The following is a 19,176-nucleotide window of genomic DNA, read 5'->3' on the forward strand; positions in this document are numbered from 1 at the left end:
ACGAGGTCAAATCAAATGTTTCCTTTGTCCAAGTGACACTTCTCAAAAGGCGCCATAAAGGTGGACCGACCCACCTGTCCATCACCATCTCGGATTGACTCCTCATATTATCTGGACTATCCTTGGCAACACATCTTCAAAAAAAAAACTAATCAGTAAACCGCAACTTCTTCCTCTATATGAGTACAGCGTTCCACTGCAGGGTATATATATATATATTTTTATAAAGATGGCTTTTTTGAGCGAGCATTTCTTGGTGATTTACTCAGAGGCCCCTCCCAGGACAGTAATATCTTTCTTCACTCATGTTTCTGCAGAGTCACATGTCTGTTGTGATGTTGCTGTGTGTGAATCTGGTAATAATCGTGTGCAGGGGACAAAAATAAACATCACATTATTTATCATATCATATCTCTACACATAATAAATATATCATCACATATATTAATATATATGTATAATAATAGATTTGCCTTTACATTACTCTTTACCTCTTAGGTTTATACACATATTTATGTACAGTTCTTTGTATTTATACTATAGGGTCGAAGATCACAGAGCCTGAAATACCTAGTCTGGACTACAGAGCCTGGACTACAGAGCCTGAAATATCTAGTCTGGACTACAGAGCCTGGACTACAGAGCCTGGACTACAGAGCCTGAAATATCTAGTCTGGACTACAGAGTCTAGACTACAGAGCCTGGACTACAGAGCCTGGACTACAGAGCCTGGACTACAGAGCCTGAAATATCTAGTCTGGACTACAGAGTCTAGACTACAGAGCCTGAAATACCTAGTCTGGACTACAGAGCCTGAAATACCTAGTCTGGACTACAGAGCCTGGACTACAGAGCCTGAAATACCTAGTCTGGACTACAGAGCCTGGACTACAGAGCCTGGACTACAGAGCCTGAAATATCTAGTCTGGACTACAGAGTCTGGACTACAGAGCCTGGACTACAGAGCCTGGACTACAGAGCCTGAAATATCTAGTCTGGACTACAGAGTCTAGACTACAGAGCCTGGACTACAGAGCCTGAAATACCTAGCCTGGACTACAGAGCCTGGACTACAGAGTCTGGACTACAGAGCCTGGACTACAGAGCCTGGACTACAGAGCCTGGACTACAGAGCCTGGACTACAGAGCCTGGACTACAGAGTCTGGACTACAGAGTCTGGACTACAGAGCCTGGACTACAGAGCCTGGACTACAGAGCCTGAAATACCTAGCCTGGACTACATGGCCTGGACTACAGAGCCTGGACTACAGAGCCTGGACTACAGAGTCTGAAACACCTAGTCTGGACTACAGAGTCTGGACTACAGAGTCTGGACTACAGAGTCTGGACTACAGAGCCTGGACTACAGAGTCTGGACTACAGAGTCTGAAATACCGAGCCTGGACTACAGAGCCTGGACTACAGAGCCTGGACTACAGAGCCTGGACTACAGAGTCTGGACTCCAGAGCCTGGACTACAGAGTCTGGACTACAGAGCCTGGACTACAGAGCCTGGACTACAGAGTCTGGACTACAGAGTCTGGAATACAGAGTCTGAAATACCTAGTCTGGACTACAGGCTCTTGATACTGACCCTTCTGTATCAAGCTCTTATACCCTTTTCACACTTGCAAACCCAAACAGTATTGTGCTGGCTTGGATATTGTCATTTTAAAAGGTTATTTCCAGCATGGATCCAGCAGCTTTAGTAGAGGTGTAACCAGGCCAGAACAATACAGCTTGGTTCTGCTCAGCACAGAAGTGTGAAAAAGGTGTGATGTCACTCATCAGTCTGAAAGGTGTGATGTCAGTCCTCAGTCCTCCTCTAATGTCTCTCCCCAGTCTGAAAGGTGTGATGTCTCTCCTCAGTCTGAAAGGTGTGATGTCTCTCCTCAGTCTGAAAGGTGTGATGTCACTCCCCAGTCTGAAAGGTGTGATGTCACTCCCCAGTCTGAAAGGTGTGATGTCTCTCCCCAGTCTGAAAGGTGTGATGTCACTCCCCAGTCTGAAAGGTGTGATGTCTCTCCTCAGTCTGAAAGGTGTGATGTCACTCCCCAGTCTGAAAGGTGTGATGTCACTCCCCAGTCTGAAAGGTGTGATGTCACTCCTCAGTCTGAAAGGTGTGATGTCACTCCTCAGTCTGAAATGTGTGATGTCTCTCCTCAGCCTGAAAGGTGTGATGTCACTCCTCAGTCCTCCTCTAATGTCTCTCCCCAGTCTGAAAGGTGTGATGTCTCTCCTCAGTCTGAAAAGTGTGATGTCACTCCTCAGTCCTCCTCTAATGTCTCTCCTCAGTCTGAAAGGTGTGATGTCTCTCCTTAGTCCTCCTCTAATATCTCTCCCCAGTCTGAAAGGTGTGATGTCTCTCCTCAGTCTGAAAAGTGTGATGTCACTCCTCAGTCCTCCTCTAATGTCTCTTCTCAGTCTGAAAGGTGTGATGTCTCTCCTCAGTCCTCCTCTAATGTCTCCCCCCAGTCTGAAAGGTGTGATGTCTCTCCTCAGTCTGAAATGTGTGATGTCTCTCCTCAGTCTGAAAGGTGTGATGTCACTCAGTCTGAAAGGTGTGATGTCAGTCCTCAGTCCTCCTCTAATGTCTCTCCTCAGTCTGAAAGGTGTGATGTCTCTCCCCAGTCTGAAAGGTGTGATGTCACTCACAAGTCTGAAATGTATGATGTCACTCCCCAGTCTGAAAGGTGTGATGTCACTCAGTCTGAAAGGTGTGATGTCACTCCCCAGTCTGAAAGGTGTGATGTCACTCCCCAGTCTGAAAGGTGTGATGTCACTCCTCAGTCCTCCTCTAATGTCTCTCCCCAGTCTCAAAGGTGTGATGTCTCTCCCCAGTCTGAAAGGTGTGATGTCTCTCCTCAGTCTGAAAAGTGTGATGTCACTCCTCAGTCCTCCTCTAATGTCTCTCCTCAGTCTGAAAGGTGTGATGTCTCTCCTCAGTCTGAAAAGTGTGATGTCACTCCTCAGTCCTCCTCTAATGTCTCTCCCCAGTCTGAAAGGTATGATGTCTCTCCCCAGTGTGAAAGGTGTGATGTCACTCCTCAGTCCTCCTCTAATGTCTCTCCCCAGTCTGAAAGGTGTGATGTCTCTCCCCAGTCTGAAAGGTGTGATGTCTCTCCCCAGTGTGAAAGGTGTGATGTCACTCCTCAGTCCTCCTCTAATGTCTCTCCTCAGTCTGAAAGGTGTGATGTCTCTCCCCAGTGTGAAAGTTGTGATGTCACTCCCCAGTTTGAAAGGTGTGATGTCTCTCCTCAGTCTGAAAGGTGTGATGTCACTCCTCAGTCCTCCTCTAATGTCTCTCCTCAGTCTGAAAGGTGTGATGTCACTCCCCAGTCTGAAAGGTGTGATGTCTCTCCCCAGTCTGAAAGGTGTGATGTCTCTCCCCAGTCTGAAAGGTATGATGTCTCTCCCCAGTGTGAAAGGTGTGATGTCACTCCTCAGTCCTCCTCTGATGTCTCTCCTCAGTCTGAAAGGTGTGATGTCACTCCCCAGTCTGAAAGGTGTGATGTCTCTCCCCAGTCTGAAAGGTGTGATGTCACTCCTCAGTCCTCCTCTAATGTCTCTCCCCAGTGTGAAAGTTGTGATGTCACTCCCCAGTCTGAAAGGTGTGATGTCACTCACAAGTCTGAAAGGTGTGATGTCACTCCTCAGTCTGAAAGGTGTGATGTCACTCCCCAGTCTGAAAGGTGTGATGTCACTCCCCAGTGTGAAAGTTGTGATGTCTCTCCCCAGTGTGAAAGGTGTGATGTCACTCCTCAGTCCTCCTCTAATGTCTCTCCTCAGTCTGAAAGGTGTGATGTCTCTCCCCAGTGTGAAAGTTGTGATGTCACTCCCCAGTCTGAAAGGTGTGATGTCTCTCCTCAGTCTGAAAGGTGTGATGTCACTCCCCAGTCTGAAAGGTGTGATGTCACTCCCCAGTCTGAAAGGTATGATGTCTCTCCCCAGTCTGAAAGGTATGATGTCTCTCCCCAGTCTGAAAGGTGTGATGTCTCTCCCCAGTCCTGTGATGTCACTCCCAGTCTGAAAGGTGTGATGTCTCTCCCAGTCTGAAAGGTGTGATGTCACTCCTCAGTCCTCCTCTAATGTCTCTCCCCAGTCTGAAAGGTGTGATGTCTCTCCCCAGTCTGAAAGGTGTGATGTCTCTCCTCAGTCTGAAAGGTGTGATGTCTCTCCTCAGTCTGAAAGGTGTGATGTCTCTCCTCAGTCTGAAAGGTGTGATGTCTCTCCTCAGTCTGAAAGGTGTGATGTCTCTCCCCAGTCTGAAAGGTGTGATGTCTCTCCCCAGTCTGAAAGGTGTGATGTCACTCCTCAGTCCTCCTCTAATGTCTCTCCTCAGTCTGAAAGGTGTGATGTCACTCCCCAGTCTGAAAGGTGTGATGTCTCTCCCCAGTCTGAAAGGTGTGATGTCTCTCCCCAGTGTGAAAGTTGTGATGTCACTCCCCAGTCTGAAAGGTGTGATGTCACTCACAAGTCTGAAAGGTGTGATGTCACTCCTCAGTCTGAAAGGTGTGATGTCACTCCCCAGTCTGAAAGGTGTGATGTCACTCCCCAGTGTGAAAGTTGTGATGTCACTCCCCAGTCTGAAAGTGTCACGCCCTGATCTGTTTCACCTGTCCTTGTGATTGTCTCATTTATCATTTATCATTTATCATTATCATCCACCCCCTCCAGGTGTCGCTGATTTTCCTGGTGTATTTATCCCTGTGTTTCCTGTCTCTCTGTGCCAGTTCGTCTTGTATGTTTTTTTCAAGTCAACCAGCGTTTTTCCTGTTCTCCTGCTTTTTGCTATTCTCCTTTTTCTAGTCCTCCCGGTTTTGACCCTTGCCTGTTTCTGGACTCTGTACCCGCCTGCCTGACCATTCTGCCTGCCTTGACCACGTATAATGTCACTCAGTCTGAACGGTATGATGTCACTCAGTCTGAACGGTATGATGTCACTCCGTCTGAACGGTATGATGTCACTCAGTCTGAACGGTATGATGTCACTCAGTCTGAACGGTATGATGTCACTCAGTCTGAACGGTATGATGTCACTCAGTCTGAACGGTATGATGTCACTCAGTCTGAACGGTATGATGTCACTCAGTCTGAACGGTATGATGTCACTCAGTCTGAAAGGTATGATGTCACTCAGTCTGAACGGTATGATGTCACTCAGTCTGAACGGTATGATGTCACTCAGTCTGAACGGTATGATGTCACTCAGTCTGAACGGTATGATGTCACTCAGTCTGAACGGTATGATGTCACTCAGTCTGAAAGGTATGATGTCACTCAGTCTGAACGGTATGATGTCACTCCGTCTGAAAAGTATGATGTCACTCAGTCTGAAAGGTATGATGTCACTCCTCAGTCTCTGTGAGCACAGCACTGCTATTAGATCCAGAAAGGTTTTAAGCAATAAGGGGCCTTCATAAATCAAATGGCTAGCTAGTATTCTGGACCCAACTCGAAAACATATTTCATGTGCATCATTATTGTCTAACGATACAGTTTGATAGTTGAAAACCCCTTCTGAGAACAGCAACAATGCACTATGTTCTATTCCATAGACATTCTAATACTGTGCTGGTGGAAATATGTGCATGAATTCATCTTTAACCCTGTACAAATAAATTATTGCTACTTACAAAGCAATCCTACAGATGTCTCTTAACTGTGTATCAATGCAGATATGTGTTCATGGGGGAGACGTGGGAAGACTGGGGACTGGGGACAGGGGTGACACAGACATCAGGGTTGGGGTCCATTCCATTTCAATTCATTCATTCAGAAAGTAAACAGTTTACTTCCTAAATGGACTGAATTGAAATGGAATGGACCCCAACCCGCTGCAGAATAGGGTTAGTTATGCATTTCATACTGCATTATTCAATAGACTCTGTTCATCGTCATCTCTATAGTGTGCAGAAAACTAGGACTAATAACTTTCTTATCATATTACCCTGTTAGGAATACAGTACACTACACACCATGACCCTGAAGACCCACTAACCACACATCTACCCAACCAATCAGACCCACTTTACCCACACATCTACCCAACCAATCAGACCCACTTTACCCACACATCTACCCAACCAATCAGACCCACTTTACCCACACATCTACCCAACCAATCAGACCCACTTTACCCACACATCTACCCAACCAATCAGACCCACTTTACCCACACATCTACCCAACCAATCAGACCCACTTTACCCACACATCTACCCAACCAATCAGACCCACTTTACCCACACATCTACCCAACCAATCAGACCCACTTTACCCACACATCTACCCAACCAATCAGACCCACTTTACCCACACATCTACCCAACCAATCAGACCCACTTTACCCACACATCTACCCAACCAATCAGACCCACTTTACCCACACATCTACCCAACCAATCAGACCCACTTTACCCACACATCTACCCAACCAGTCAGGTTAAGAGTTTCTTTCCTTTAGGGTCAGGCCAAACTATTTGTGAGTATGCGATGCAAGTATTGCAATTTAAGTGCAGGCTTTTCATATAAGGCAAAAAAATTACTTAAAAAGTCACAAAAAATACTGATCACTGTTTCAAAGAGAGGAAAAAATTGTAGTATCCACAAAGCAAAAATATAATACTGAACATGGCATTTAATACTCCTCCATATAATCCATATGTCTTCTTCCTTCCAAAGGCAACTGGTCCTCCTCTATATGGCATATGGTGTGTTGTTGTTTGCTCACATTGAGTTTACATTACTATTTGCGTAGTATTTCTAAGAGATGAGTTTTGCTTGCAGCCTGCAGGTATAGCATAATGTGAGGGGGGGGGGATTCAGTCCTGGAGTTCCAGGTCAGAGGTCAAGGTTCAGTCCTGGAGTTCCATGTCAGAGGTCATGGTTCAGTCCTGGAGTTTCAGGTCAGAGGTCAAGGTTCAGTCCTGGAGTTCCAGGTCAGAGGTCAAGGTTCAGTCCTGGAGTTCCAGGTCAGAGGTCATGGTTCAGACCTGGAGTTTCAGGTCAAAGGTCAGGTGAGCATTGTGGTGTATAAGAAGAAGCTTTGTTTGTTCGTGTTTGTCTGTGAGCGTAGTGGCAGTGCGGTGTGAGCGAGCGAGCATTACAGTCTAACAGTATGTACAGCTAGCTGGATGTAGGAGTGCCACGGTGCCGGCCTCGGGCAAGCTCTGATGATGTCACATCATAGGGCTGTCTCAGGGTAACGATGTCATAAGGTGGTGTCCTGGGGTTCGTCGTCCTCAGCGTAGGGGTCGTGGTCGGGGTTATCGTCTCTCCGCGGGGGAGGAGAGTGTGTCACCGCTCCGTAGCGCCTGCAGGGGGCAGCACCGCTGAACTCATCGATGAGGCTGTCCAGGTTCACATTGATGGAGGGGATTTCATAATTGAAGTAATCTAATGATGGCATGGTTAGCGGGTTGGCATGGCGACAGAGGTGGGATGTGATTATTATGGTGTGGTGGTGGTGAAGAGAAGCATGAAGAGGAGGAGGAGGAGGTGATGATGGTGTGTAAAAAAAGGAATAAAGCAGAAAGGAAATTTAGTTTTTTGAGTCAGAAAAAACTGCATTCTGTTGCTGTTGTTTGAAGAAAGCAGCAGCAGGTAAGTATGTTGGTCTCTGACACATTCTACACAGGGAGGTAGTCATACTGTGTTACTGGGCTAGTAGGTATAACACCAGAGACCTCTGGAGAAGCTAGGTCTATAACAGGGAGGTAGTCATACTGTGTTACTGGGCTAGTAGGTATAACACCAGAGACCTCTGGAGAAGCTAGGTCTATAACAGGGGGGTAGTCATACTGTGTTACTGGGCTAGTAGGTATAACACCAGAGACCTCTGGAGAAGCTAGGTCTATAACAGGGAGGTAGTCATACTGTGTTACTGGGCTAGTAGGTATAACACCAGAGACCTCTGGAGAAGCTAGGTCTATAACAGGGAGGTAGTCATACTGTGTTACTGGGCTAGTAGGTATAACACCAGAGACCTCTGGAGAAGCTAGGTCTATAACAGGGAGGTAGTCACTGTGTTACTGTGTTACTGGGTCTAGTAGGTATAACACCAGAGACCTCTGGAGAAGCTAGGTCTATAACAGGGAGGTAGTCATACTGTGTTACTGGGCTAGTAGGTATAACACCAGAGACCTCTATAACAGGTCTATAACAGGGAGAGTCATACTGTGTTACTGGGGTAGGTATAACACCAGAGACCTCTGGAGAAGCTAGGTCTATAACAGGGAGGTAGTCATACTGTGTTACTGGGCTAGTAGGTATAACACCAGAGACCTCTGGAGAAGCTAGGTCTATAACAGGGAGGTAGTCATACTGTGTTACTGGGCTAGTAGGTATAACACCAGAGACCTCTGGAGAAGCTAGGTCTATAACAGGGAGGTAGTCATACTGTGTTACTGGGCTAGTAGGTATAACACCAGAGACCTCTGGAGAAGCTAGGTCTATAACAGGGAGGTAGTCATACTGTGTTACTGGGCTAGTAGGTATAACACCAGAGACCTCTGGAGAAGCTAGGTCTATAACAGGGAGGTAGTCATACTGTGTTACTGGGCTAGTAGGTATAACACCAGAGACCTCTGGAGAAGCTAGGTCTATAACAGGGAGGTAGTCATACTGTGTTACTGGGCTAGTAGGTATAACACCAGAGACCTCTGGAGAAGCTAGGTCTATAACAGGGAGGTAGTCATACTGTGTTACTGGGCTAGTAGGTATAACACCAGAGACCTCTGGAGAAGCTAGGTCTATAACAGGGAGGTAGTCATACTGTGTTACTGGGCTAGTAGGTATAACACCAGAGACCTCTGGAGAAGCTAGGTCTATAACAGGGGGTAGTCATACTGTGTTACTGGGCTAGTAGGTATAACACCAGAGACCTCTGGAGGGAAAGCAGTGAAACAAACTGAGCAGGAGGCGATGCTGTCAGAGGGTAGTGAAACAGATGGGTCTGTCCTGAAGCCATGGGTCTGGGATGGAGGTCACCTGGGGGTTACCTGTGGAGCCCACACGCCTGTCCTGTAGCAGGGGCGACGTTTGTTGCCATGGGGATGGTAAAAAGGGCCGAAGCGTTAAAGATGGACCTTCGGGGGAAGCGACGGCGTCTGCAATGGTGAGCGCTGCAGTGTACGTGATGTGCTCTAGGACGTCCATAAGCCATGCATACAGTACGTACAGTCTGAACAACAGCATGCCGACTAAAGTAACACCAACAGAATGGGGCAGCTAGCTACTGTTAGCATGGCTGATACTGTAACACCAACAGAATTGGGCAGATAGCTAGTGTTAGCATGGCTGATACTGTAACACCAACAGAATTGGGCAGATAGCTAGTGTTAGCATGGCTGATACTGTAACACCAACAGAATTGGGCAGATAGCTAGTGTTAGCATGGCTGATATTGTAAACCCACTGATGGGGTACCTAGCTACTGTTAGCATGGCTGATACTGTAACACAAACAGAATTGGGCAGCTAGCTAGCGTTAGCATGGCTGATACTGTGACACAAACAGAATGGGGCAGATAGCTAGTGTTAGCATGGCTGATATTGTAAACCCACTGATGGGGCAGCTAGCTACTGTTAGCATGGCTGATACTGTAACACCAACAGAATTGGGCAGATAGCTAGTGTTAGCATGGCTGATACTGTGACTCAAACAGAATGGGGCAGCTAGCTAGCGTTAGCATGGCTGATACTGTGACACAAACAGAATGGGGCAGCTAGCTAGCGTTAGCATGGCTGGCTGATAGCTAGCTGTTTAGCTAACAGGTACAAGACGTATGCATGAAGCAGGAGAACCCAGAGGCAGCCACAGCACCAGGCCAGGCGGGGCGAGGCGGGGCGAGGTGGGGCGAGGCGGGCGGAGCGGTGAGAGATGGAGCGTAGTACGGTAACGTTACTGGCGGGCGAGGTCAAATCTGGCTTACCCTAAACGGCCCCCTCACACTTAGCCCACACCACACTGACTCCCCTGGCCTCACACGGCTGGTACACAACATAGTAGTAGGTAGAGCAGAGCAGGGGAACAAGAGAACCATGAATAGAACACAGGGACACAGAGAGAATGACTGGTATTGATACTGACAGGTAGAACAGAGAACCTCATAGAATATTAGAATTAGATTTCTATGGAACACCTCAGATCATAATTATGACATCAGACAAGAAGTAGGCCTATCTGAGTGACCACTTCTTCAATAAGCCTGGTTGCCAGTCTGTTTCTGCTCTCTTGCCGACTCCTTGTGGAACTGCTTGCCAATGTGCAATGGGGTTGGTAAGAGCACAAACAGGTCTGGGACCAGCCTAGAATGAGCCATGTTTGTCCTGAGAGAGTAAGCATAGAATTAGAATGACTAGAATAGACATTCCCCTTTCCAGTCAACATTCCATGATGAGTGGAACAATGTTGGCTATATTCATGGATGCACGTTGCGTCACAACATCGTTATGAAGATTCTCTTGAGCCCTGGTGCCCTACTGAAGGTCAATGCATTGTCAATGGGCACTGATGAAGATCTAGCCTAAAGTGCATTACACTGGGCTTGGAAACCCAATGATATTTCAAAAGGAGACAAGCTATTAGTAAGAAAACCTTCTTCCTATCACTGTGATGAAGCCAGATTGACCTTAGATGCAATATAACTTCACCTAGCTGGCTGAGATTGAGGGACAGTCCTGGGTTTTTGCTAGCTAACGTTAGCATTGCTAGACATTTCTGACTAACTCTGATAGCTAATCTCTCTAAAGTGAATTTGACGACATCCTAATGATGACAAACTCGTTTCCTACTAATTATTTGCTGACTTTAGCAATATCGTCGTATTTCCAGGCCACTATAGTGTAATCTATAGTGTAATTTAGACTAAACAGTCATTAGCCTCCGTTCAGAATGACTGGGCATCACTGGACTTTCAGGCACCACGATGGCTGAGGCGTTTATAACAACGCACGGTGCCACCAAATGACGGTGAATACACTGTCAAATTGCCATGGAATGAGGGGGATTGTTCTGTTCTAGTCATTCTATTTCTATGCGTGTAAGCCTGGGACCTACCTAGCTCTGGCGTACTGTATGAGGGATAAACAGAGAGGAAGCACATGATGAATCTAATGGAAACTTCCATACAAGCAGGACATCGCTATGCTTCCCTGATGTTTCCTCACAATACTTAGAAACATCAGCACATAACACAAGCAATGGATACATAGTGTAGTTTTCTCTCTACAATGTACAACAAAATGTTAATATTTACAACATATTGTTCTTCTCGGGACGACTGCGTCTGTCTGTCTAAATAAAGGCCACTGTTATTCAATAACACATTATTTTATACAACGGGTGAGTCAGTAGTGATAGGATGCTGATTTCCCTCGTCCTACTAGCTACACCTGTCCACCGTCTCCATTGGACAGCGCCACAGCCAGTCTGAGAGCCGGGCGCGGCTGCATCGTCCCTGACCCCACCTGCGGTGGTAGTGGTGGTGTCGTTGCCGTGGTTACGTGATCATCATGCTGTTTACCTGTGGACATGCTCTCCCCGGGGGACAGTCCGTCCAGGATGCCCTGCTCCAGGGGCCCAGGGCCAACAGGGGTGGCCCCCGGCTGAGGAACGGTGGGCGGCTGAGGAGGGGGCAGGCTGGGCCTCTGCCGAGGCTTAGGGGTGGGCCGAGACTTGCCCAGCGTGCCGGTCAGAGAAGGGGGCGAGGACAGGGACCCCAGGGACCCTAGGGAACCACAGAGAGGGGTCTGACCAGGGGAGGAGGCCCCTAGTCCTCCAGGGGCCTGTGGGGGACCGGCCAGTCCATAAGGCGAGGGGGTGCTCGGAGGGGTGGGGGACAGGCTGACCGGCGACGGCTGACCTGTGGACTGGTCCGAAATCCCACCAGAACCACCCGACTGGCCATACCCAGCTGGAACCTTTGGAGGGATAGGGGCCGGCTTCTTAGAGCCTGGAGACAGAAAAGAGGAGAGTTAACATGAACATGAATATCTAAAGTAAATTAACACATCTAAAACTAAGCCTACCTTTATACCAGGGGTTGGAACCGGTTCAGGGAAAAGAACCGAAAACCGGAAAATAAATAAATTATTTGAGGAACAGAACCCGAACCAAAAACAAAAGTGATCTATACTGTTCCGGAACAGAACCATTATTTTTAAAAACATGGGAACCGGTTAATAACGTTATTTTACGTTCCAGCATTTTTTTTCTAGTCCCACAAAAATCGCAACAAAGTGCCTATGCAAAGCCCTCACTCTGTCACTCAGAAACGTATTCCAGCGTCTGCCTGCCAGCTGGAAATCTTTTCCAGTGGGTGTGGCTGTATGTAGGTTACCTGCCCCTCCCCTCTGAAGCAGGTACTGTAGCCTATTGACAATGTTACAAGCATGATTCAGAAATTAGGGAGAAATGTTTAATTGGAGAAGAATGGATTGACTTTTCAACGTTGGTTAAGGATACTATTGTTACCGTGTTTCACATTGGATTTATTAACCATAAAAAGGTAAGACGTGTTCTTAAATCTAGTGCTGCTCTGCACACACAAGCTTGTTAGCCAGCTTGCTACGTTCCTCCATAGAAGGCTCTCCTCTGTAGGCATCATTTATTTGAGCCTAATTCAGATAATGCATGTCATAACAAGATGGCCAGCGCTTCAAAGCAAGCTTCCTCCGTCATCTCTCACTCTCTCCTCACCCTCAACGTTTCAGTTGCATCTTGTGCCCTACGCTGTGACTGGCACAGTGTGTGTGTGTCTGTCTTTCATTATAATTAAACCATGCTGTTACGGCAAAATACTATTTGCTCTTAACGATTTTCTGATTCAGATTAAATTGCTTACTCGCTCCGCAGCAAGCTTCTCTATCCACACTGATTGGTGAAGTAATTTAATGTCGAGCTGAATGTATAAAGGAACAGAAAGGAACGATATAAACCGGTACTTTTGTCCGGTTCCATCAGTTCAGGACTTTATTTTGTCTGGTTCCATCCAGTTCAGGACTTTATTTTGTCTGGTTCCATCCAGTTCAGGACTTTATTTTGTCTGGTTCCAACCAGTTCAGGACTTTATTTTGTCTGGTTCCAACCAGTTCAGGACTTTATTTTGTCTGGTTCCAACCAGTTCAGGACTTTATTTTGTCTGGTTCCAACCAGTTCAGGACTTTATTTTGTCTGGTTCCAACCAGTTCAGGACTTTATTTTGTCTGGTTCCAACCCGTTCAGAACTTTATTTTGCTGGTCAGAACAATGGAACGTAACAACAACTCTGTATTTTACCTTTATTTAACTAGTCAAGTCAGTTAAGAACAAATGCTTATTTTCAATGATGGCCTAAGAACAGTGGGTTAACTGCCTGTTCAGGGGCAGAACGACAGATTTGTACCTTGTCAGCTCGGGGGTTTGAACTTGCAACCGTCAGGTTACTAGTCCAACGCTCTAACCACTAGGCTACCCTGCCGTCCCTCTAACCACCAGGCTACCCTGCCGCCCCAAATGATTCAGTTCAGAACAAAAAACGATTGGGAAAATAATTTTGGTTCCAACCCCCAGTTTTATACAGTAAAACAAATTAATATAAACATTTTGATAACCAACAAATTAGATTAGACATGTATAATACATGAAGTGTCTGTTTTCTGGCTCATGTTTAAAGGAGAATCTACATGGAATGTGTTTAGGACTTCATCCAGCAACAGGTTTACTATGATTCCTTCTAGAACCCGCTCAAAGTCATACATTTGCTGTCTAGGTAAAACAACAAGAATCCAAAAGATATGGATCCCAACTGTGACGTTGAACCGCTGACCTTTGCGCATGGTGTGTGGGCTGTGTTCTGTGGAGTGGGGCGACTGGCTGCAGCTCTGCTGGCCAACACCAGGGGGCACCGTCGGACCTGCCACCTGCACCCCCTTGTGACCAATCACTGGAGAGCTCTCCTTACTCCTCAGTGTACTGGTAAAGGAGAGAGGATGTTAGGCTGTTGTCACTGTCCACTTATAGATAGATACATGTCAAACTACATCGCAACATCATCGCTACAGAAAATGTCCTTCTTCTTCATTTATTTTACCATTATTTTTAACAGGGTCCACTGAGAATAAGGTCTCTTTTACAAGGGAGCCCTTCATCATCATCATCATCATCATCATATAACCTAAATCAATGTCAGTGGTCTCCAACCTACTACATAGTATCTGGGTCTGTTGTGTTGCTCCAACCTACTACATAGTATCTGGGTCTGTTGTGTTGCTCCAACCTACTACATAGTATCTGGGTCTGTTGTGTTGCTCCAACCTACTACATAGTATCTGGGTCTGTTGTGTTGCTCCAACCTACTACATAGTATCTGGGTCTGTTGTGTTGCTCCAACCTACTACATAGTATCTGGGTCTGTTGTGTTGCTCCAACCTACTACATAGTATCTGGGTCTGTTGTGTTGCTCCAACCTACTACATAGTATCTGGGTCTGTTGTGTTGCTACAACCTACTACATAGTATCTGGGTCTGTTGTGTTGCTACAACCTACTACATAGTATCTGGGTCTGTTGTGTTGCTCCAACCTACTACATAGTATCTGGGTCTGTTGTGTTGCTCCAACCTACTACATAGTATCTGGGTCTGTTGTGTTGCTACAACCTACTACATAGTATCTGGGTCTGTTGTGTTGCTCCAACCTACTACATAGTATCTGGGTCTGTTGTGTTGCTCCAACCTACTACATAGTATCTGGGTCTGTTGTGTTGCTCCAACCTACTACATAGTATCTGGGTCTGTTGTGTTGCTACAACCTACTACATAGTATCTGGGTCTGTTGTGTTGCTACAACCTACTACATAGTATCTGGGTCTGTTGTGTTGCTCCAACCTACTACATAGTATCTGGGTCTGTTGTGTTGCTACAACCTACTACATAGTATCTGGGTCTGTTGTGTTGCTCCAACCTACTACATAGTATCTGGGTCTGTTGTGTTGCTACAACCTACTACATAGTATCTGGGTCTGTTGTGTTGCTCCAACCTACTACATAGTATCTGGGTCTGTTGTGTTGCTCCAACCTACTACATAGTATCTGGGTCTGTTGTGTTGCTACAACCTACTACATAGTATCTGGGTCTGTTGTGTTGCTCCAACCTACTACATAGTATCTGGGTCTGTTGTGTTGCTCCAACCTACTACATAGTATCTGGGTCTGTTGTGTTGCTACAACCTACTACATAGTATCTGGGTCTGTTGTGTTGCTCCAACCTACTACATAGTATCTGGGTCTGTTGTGTTGCTACAACCTACTACATAGTATCTGGGTCTGTTGTGTTGCTCCAACCTACAACATAGTATCTGGGTCTGTTGTGTTGCTCCAACCTACTACATAGTATCTGGGTCTGTTGTGTTGCTCCAACCTACTACATAGTATCTGGGTCTGTTGTGTTGCTCCAACTACTACATAGTATCTGGGTCTGTTGTGTTGCTACAACCTACTACATAGTATCTGGGTCTGTTGTGTTGCTCCAACCTACTACATAGTATCTGGGTCTGTTGTGTTGCTCCAACCTACACATAGTATCTGGGTCTGTTGTGTTGCTCCAACCTACTATATAGTATCTGGGTCTGTTGTGTTGCTACAACCTACTACATAGTATCTGGGTCAGTTGTGTCTACCTTGCTCCAACCTACTACATAGTATCTGGGTCTGTTGTGTCTACCATATAGTATCTGGTCAGTATAGGCTACTACATAGTATCTGGGTCTGTTGTGTTGCTACAACTTACTACATAGTATAGGGGTCACTAGTTGTGTTGCTACAACCTACTACATAGTATCTGGGTCTGTTGTGTTGCTCCAACCTACTACATATTATCTGGGTCTGTTAGTGTTGCTACAACCTACTACATAGTATCTGGGTCTGTTGTGTTGCTCCAACCTACTACATAGTATCTGGGTGAACAGTTGTGTTGCTCCAACCTACTACATAGTATCTGGGTCTGTTGTGTTGCTCCAACCTACTACATAGTATCTGGGTCACTGTGTTGCTCCAACCTACTACATAGTATCTGGGTCTGTTGTGTTGCTCCAACCTACTACATAGTATCTGGGTCTGTTGTGTTGCTCCAACCACTACATAGTATCTGGGTCTGTTGTGTTGCTACAACCTACTACATAGTATCTGGGTCACTGTGTTGCTCCAACCTGAACAGTATAGGGGTCACTAGAGTCTCCAGGGTAACAGTATCTGGGTCTGTAGTGTTGCCAACCTGAATAGTATCTGGGTCTGTTGTGTCTACCAACCTACTACATAGTATCTGGGTCACTGTGTTGCTCCAACCTGAACATAGTATCTGGGTCTGTTGTGTTGCTCCAACCACTACATAGTATCTGGGTCTGTTGTGTTGCTCCAATACTACATCATCTGGGTCTGGAAGTTGCTCCAACCTACTACATAGTATCTGGGTCTGTTGTGTTGCTACAACCTACTACATAGTATCTGGGTCTGTTGTGTTGCTCCAACCTACTATAGTATCTGGGTCTGTTGTGTTGCTCCAACCTACTACATAGTATCTGGGTCTGTTGTGTTGCTCCAACCTACTATATAGTATCTGGGTCTGTTGTGTTGCTACAACCTAACATAGTATCTGGGTCAGTTGTGTTACACACCTACTACATAGTATCTGGGTCTGTTGTGTTGCTCCAACCTACTACTAGTATCTGGGTCTGTTGTGTTGCTACAAGCTACTACATAGTATCTGGGTCTGTTGTGTTGCTACAACTCTACATAGTACTGTTGTGTTGCTACAACCTACACATAGTACTGTTGCTCCAACCTACTACATAGTATCTGGGTCTGTTGTGTTGCTACAACCTACACTAGAACCTACTACATAGTATCTGGGTCTGTTGTGTCACTAGACCTACTATATAGTATCTGGGTCTGTTGTGTTGCTCCAACCTACTAGACATAGTATCTGGGTCTGTTGTGTTGCTCCAACCTAGACATAGTATCTGGGTCTGTTGTGTTGCTCCAACCTACTATATAGTATCTGGGTCTGTTGTGTTGCTACAAGCTACTACATAGTATCTCACTAGGTCTGTTGTGTTGCTCCAACCTACAACATAGTATACACTCACTGACTACATAGTATCTGGGTCTGTTGTGTTGCTACAACTACTACATAGTATACGTTGTGTTGCTACAACTACTACATAGTATCTGGGTCTGTTGTGTTATACAACCTACACATAGATCTGGGTCTGTTGTGTTATACACTACAACCTACTACATAGTATCTGGGTCTGTTGTGTTCTACAACCTACTACATAGTATCTGGGTCTGTTGTGTTGCTACACTACTACATAGTATCTGGGTCTGTTGTGTTGCTACAACCTACTACATAGTATCTCACTAGTGTTGCTCCAACCTACAACATAGTATCTCACTTGACTCCAACCTACTACATAGTATCTGGGTCTGTTGTGTTGCTACAACCTACTACATAGTATCTGGGACGTTGTGTATGCTACAACTACTACATAGTATCTGGGTCTGTTGTGTTGCTACAACCTACTACATAGTATCTGGGTCTGTTGTGTTGCTACAACCTACTACATAGTATCTGGGTCTGTTGTGTTGCTACAACCTACTACATAGTATCTGGGTCTGTTGTGTTGCTCCAACCTACTACATAGTATCTGGGTACACTCACTGACAACATAGTATCTGGGTCTGTTGTGTTGCTCCAACCTACTACATAGTATCTGGGTCTGTTGTGTTGCTACAACTCACATAGTATCTGGGTCTGTTGTGTTGCTACAACCTACTACATAGTATCTGGGTCTGTTGTGTTGCACCAACTCTACAACATAGTATCTGGGTCTGTTGTGTTGCTACAACCACTACATAGTATCTGGGTCTGTTGTGTTGCTCCAACCACTATAGTATCTGGGTCACACTGCTCCAACCTACTACATAGATCTGGGTCTGTTGTGTTGCTACAACTCACTACATAGTATCTGGGTATTGTGTTGCTACAACCTACTACATAGTATCTGGGTCTGTTGTGTTGCTACAACTAGACATAGTATCTGGGTCTGTTGTGTTGCTACACTACTACATAGATCTATATGTTGCTACAACCTCTACATAGATCTGGGTATGTTGTGTTGCTACAACCTACTACATAGTATCTGGGTCTGTTGTGTTGCTACAACCTACTACATAGTATCTGGGTCTGTTGTGTTGCTACAACCTACTACATAGTAGTCTATGTTGCTCCAACCTACACATAGTATCTGGGTCTGTTGTGTTGATACAACCTACTACATAGTATCTGGGTCTGTTGTGTTGCTACAACCTACTACATAGTATCTGGGTCTGTTGTGTTGCTACAACCTACTACATAGTATCTGGGTCTGTTGTGTTGCTGTAGTATCTGACTGATAATAATAATAATAGCTCCCATCACATCAGGCCTTCAACAACTATATAGGGGTCACTAGACAGTGTGTACTTCAGAGAGTATAGGGGACACTAGAGTCTACCAGGGTGAACAGTATAGGGGACACTAGAGTCTACCAGGGTGAACAGTATAGGGGACACTAGAGTCTACCAGGGTGAACAGTATAGGGGACACTAGAGTCTACCAGGGTGAACAGTATAGGGGACACTAGAGTCTACCAGGGTGAACAGTATAGGGGACACTAGAGTCTACCAGGGTGAACAGTATAGGGGACACTAGAGTCTACCAGGGTGAACAGTATAGGGGTCACTAGAGTCTACCAGGGTGAACAGTATAGGGGTTTGTGTGAATGAGGAATCACGGAGAGCGGAAGGGAACATCACCAAGCAGGTTGAGCCCCAAGTGGCACCCTATTCACTACATATTGCACTACTTTTGACCAGATCTCTATGGCCCCTTGTCGAAAGTAGTGCACTATGTACGGAATAGGGTGCCATTTGAGACTGACATAATTGGTATAATGACTCCTGCTGCCCTACTACGTCTAGTGGTAGACACTGGACACAGGACACTGCTAAATAGTCAATTAATGGTTACCCAAACTATCTGCACTGACTCTATCTTGCACTGACCTGACACATACTCACTATACTATATATACACTCACTAGACTATATACACACTCACTAGACTATATATACACTCACTAGACTATATATACACT

The 19,176-nt window shown here is 45.8% G+C and overlaps 1 protein-coding gene and 1 long non-coding RNA gene across 4 annotated transcripts in view; both read right to left on the reverse strand.

Annotated features, from left to right (window-relative positions):
• Nucleotides 1–383: 383 nt before the first annotated feature.
• On the reverse strand, nucleotides 384–1,711 carry LOC127919395 (uncharacterized). 3 transcript variants are annotated; one of them, XR_008102873.1, is made up of 3 exons: nucleotides 1,509–1,624; nucleotides 795–1,228; nucleotides 384–752 (listed from the first exon to the last, which is right to left on the reverse strand). It is a non-coding gene; the product is annotated as an uncharacterized LOC127919395 (long non-coding RNA). The 3 variants fall into 3 exon arrangements; XR_008102872.1 differs by having other exon boundaries at nucleotides 384–1,228; nucleotides 1,565–1,711; XR_008102871.1 differs by having other exon boundaries at nucleotides 384–1,228.
• Nucleotides 1,712–6,621: 4,910 nt separating this feature from the next.
• The window catches only part of LOC127919396 (rho GTPase-activating protein 44-like), a 119,485-nt gene continuing 106,930 nt past the window's right edge, over nucleotides 6,622–19,176 (reverse strand). Inside the window, exons 20-22 of the mRNA XM_052502892.1 lie at nucleotides 13,812–13,957; nucleotides 11,529–11,957; nucleotides 6,622–7,399 (exon numbers count right to left, since the gene is read on the reverse strand). Coding sequence (XP_052358852.1) covers nucleotides 7,215–7,399; nucleotides 11,529–11,957; nucleotides 13,812–13,957 — 760 coding nt within the window. The 3' untranslated portion in view covers nucleotides 6,622–7,214. The remainder of the gene's footprint in view (nucleotides 7,400–11,528; nucleotides 11,958–13,811; nucleotides 13,958–19,176) is intronic.

Source organism: Oncorhynchus keta, unplaced genomic scaffold (assembly GCF_023373465.1).
Source record: "Oncorhynchus keta strain PuntledgeMale-10-30-2019 unplaced genomic scaffold, Oket_V2 Un_contig_16520_pilon_pilon, whole genome shotgun sequence".
NCBI lineage: Eukaryota > Metazoa > Chordata > Actinopteri > Salmoniformes > Salmonidae > Oncorhynchus > Oncorhynchus keta.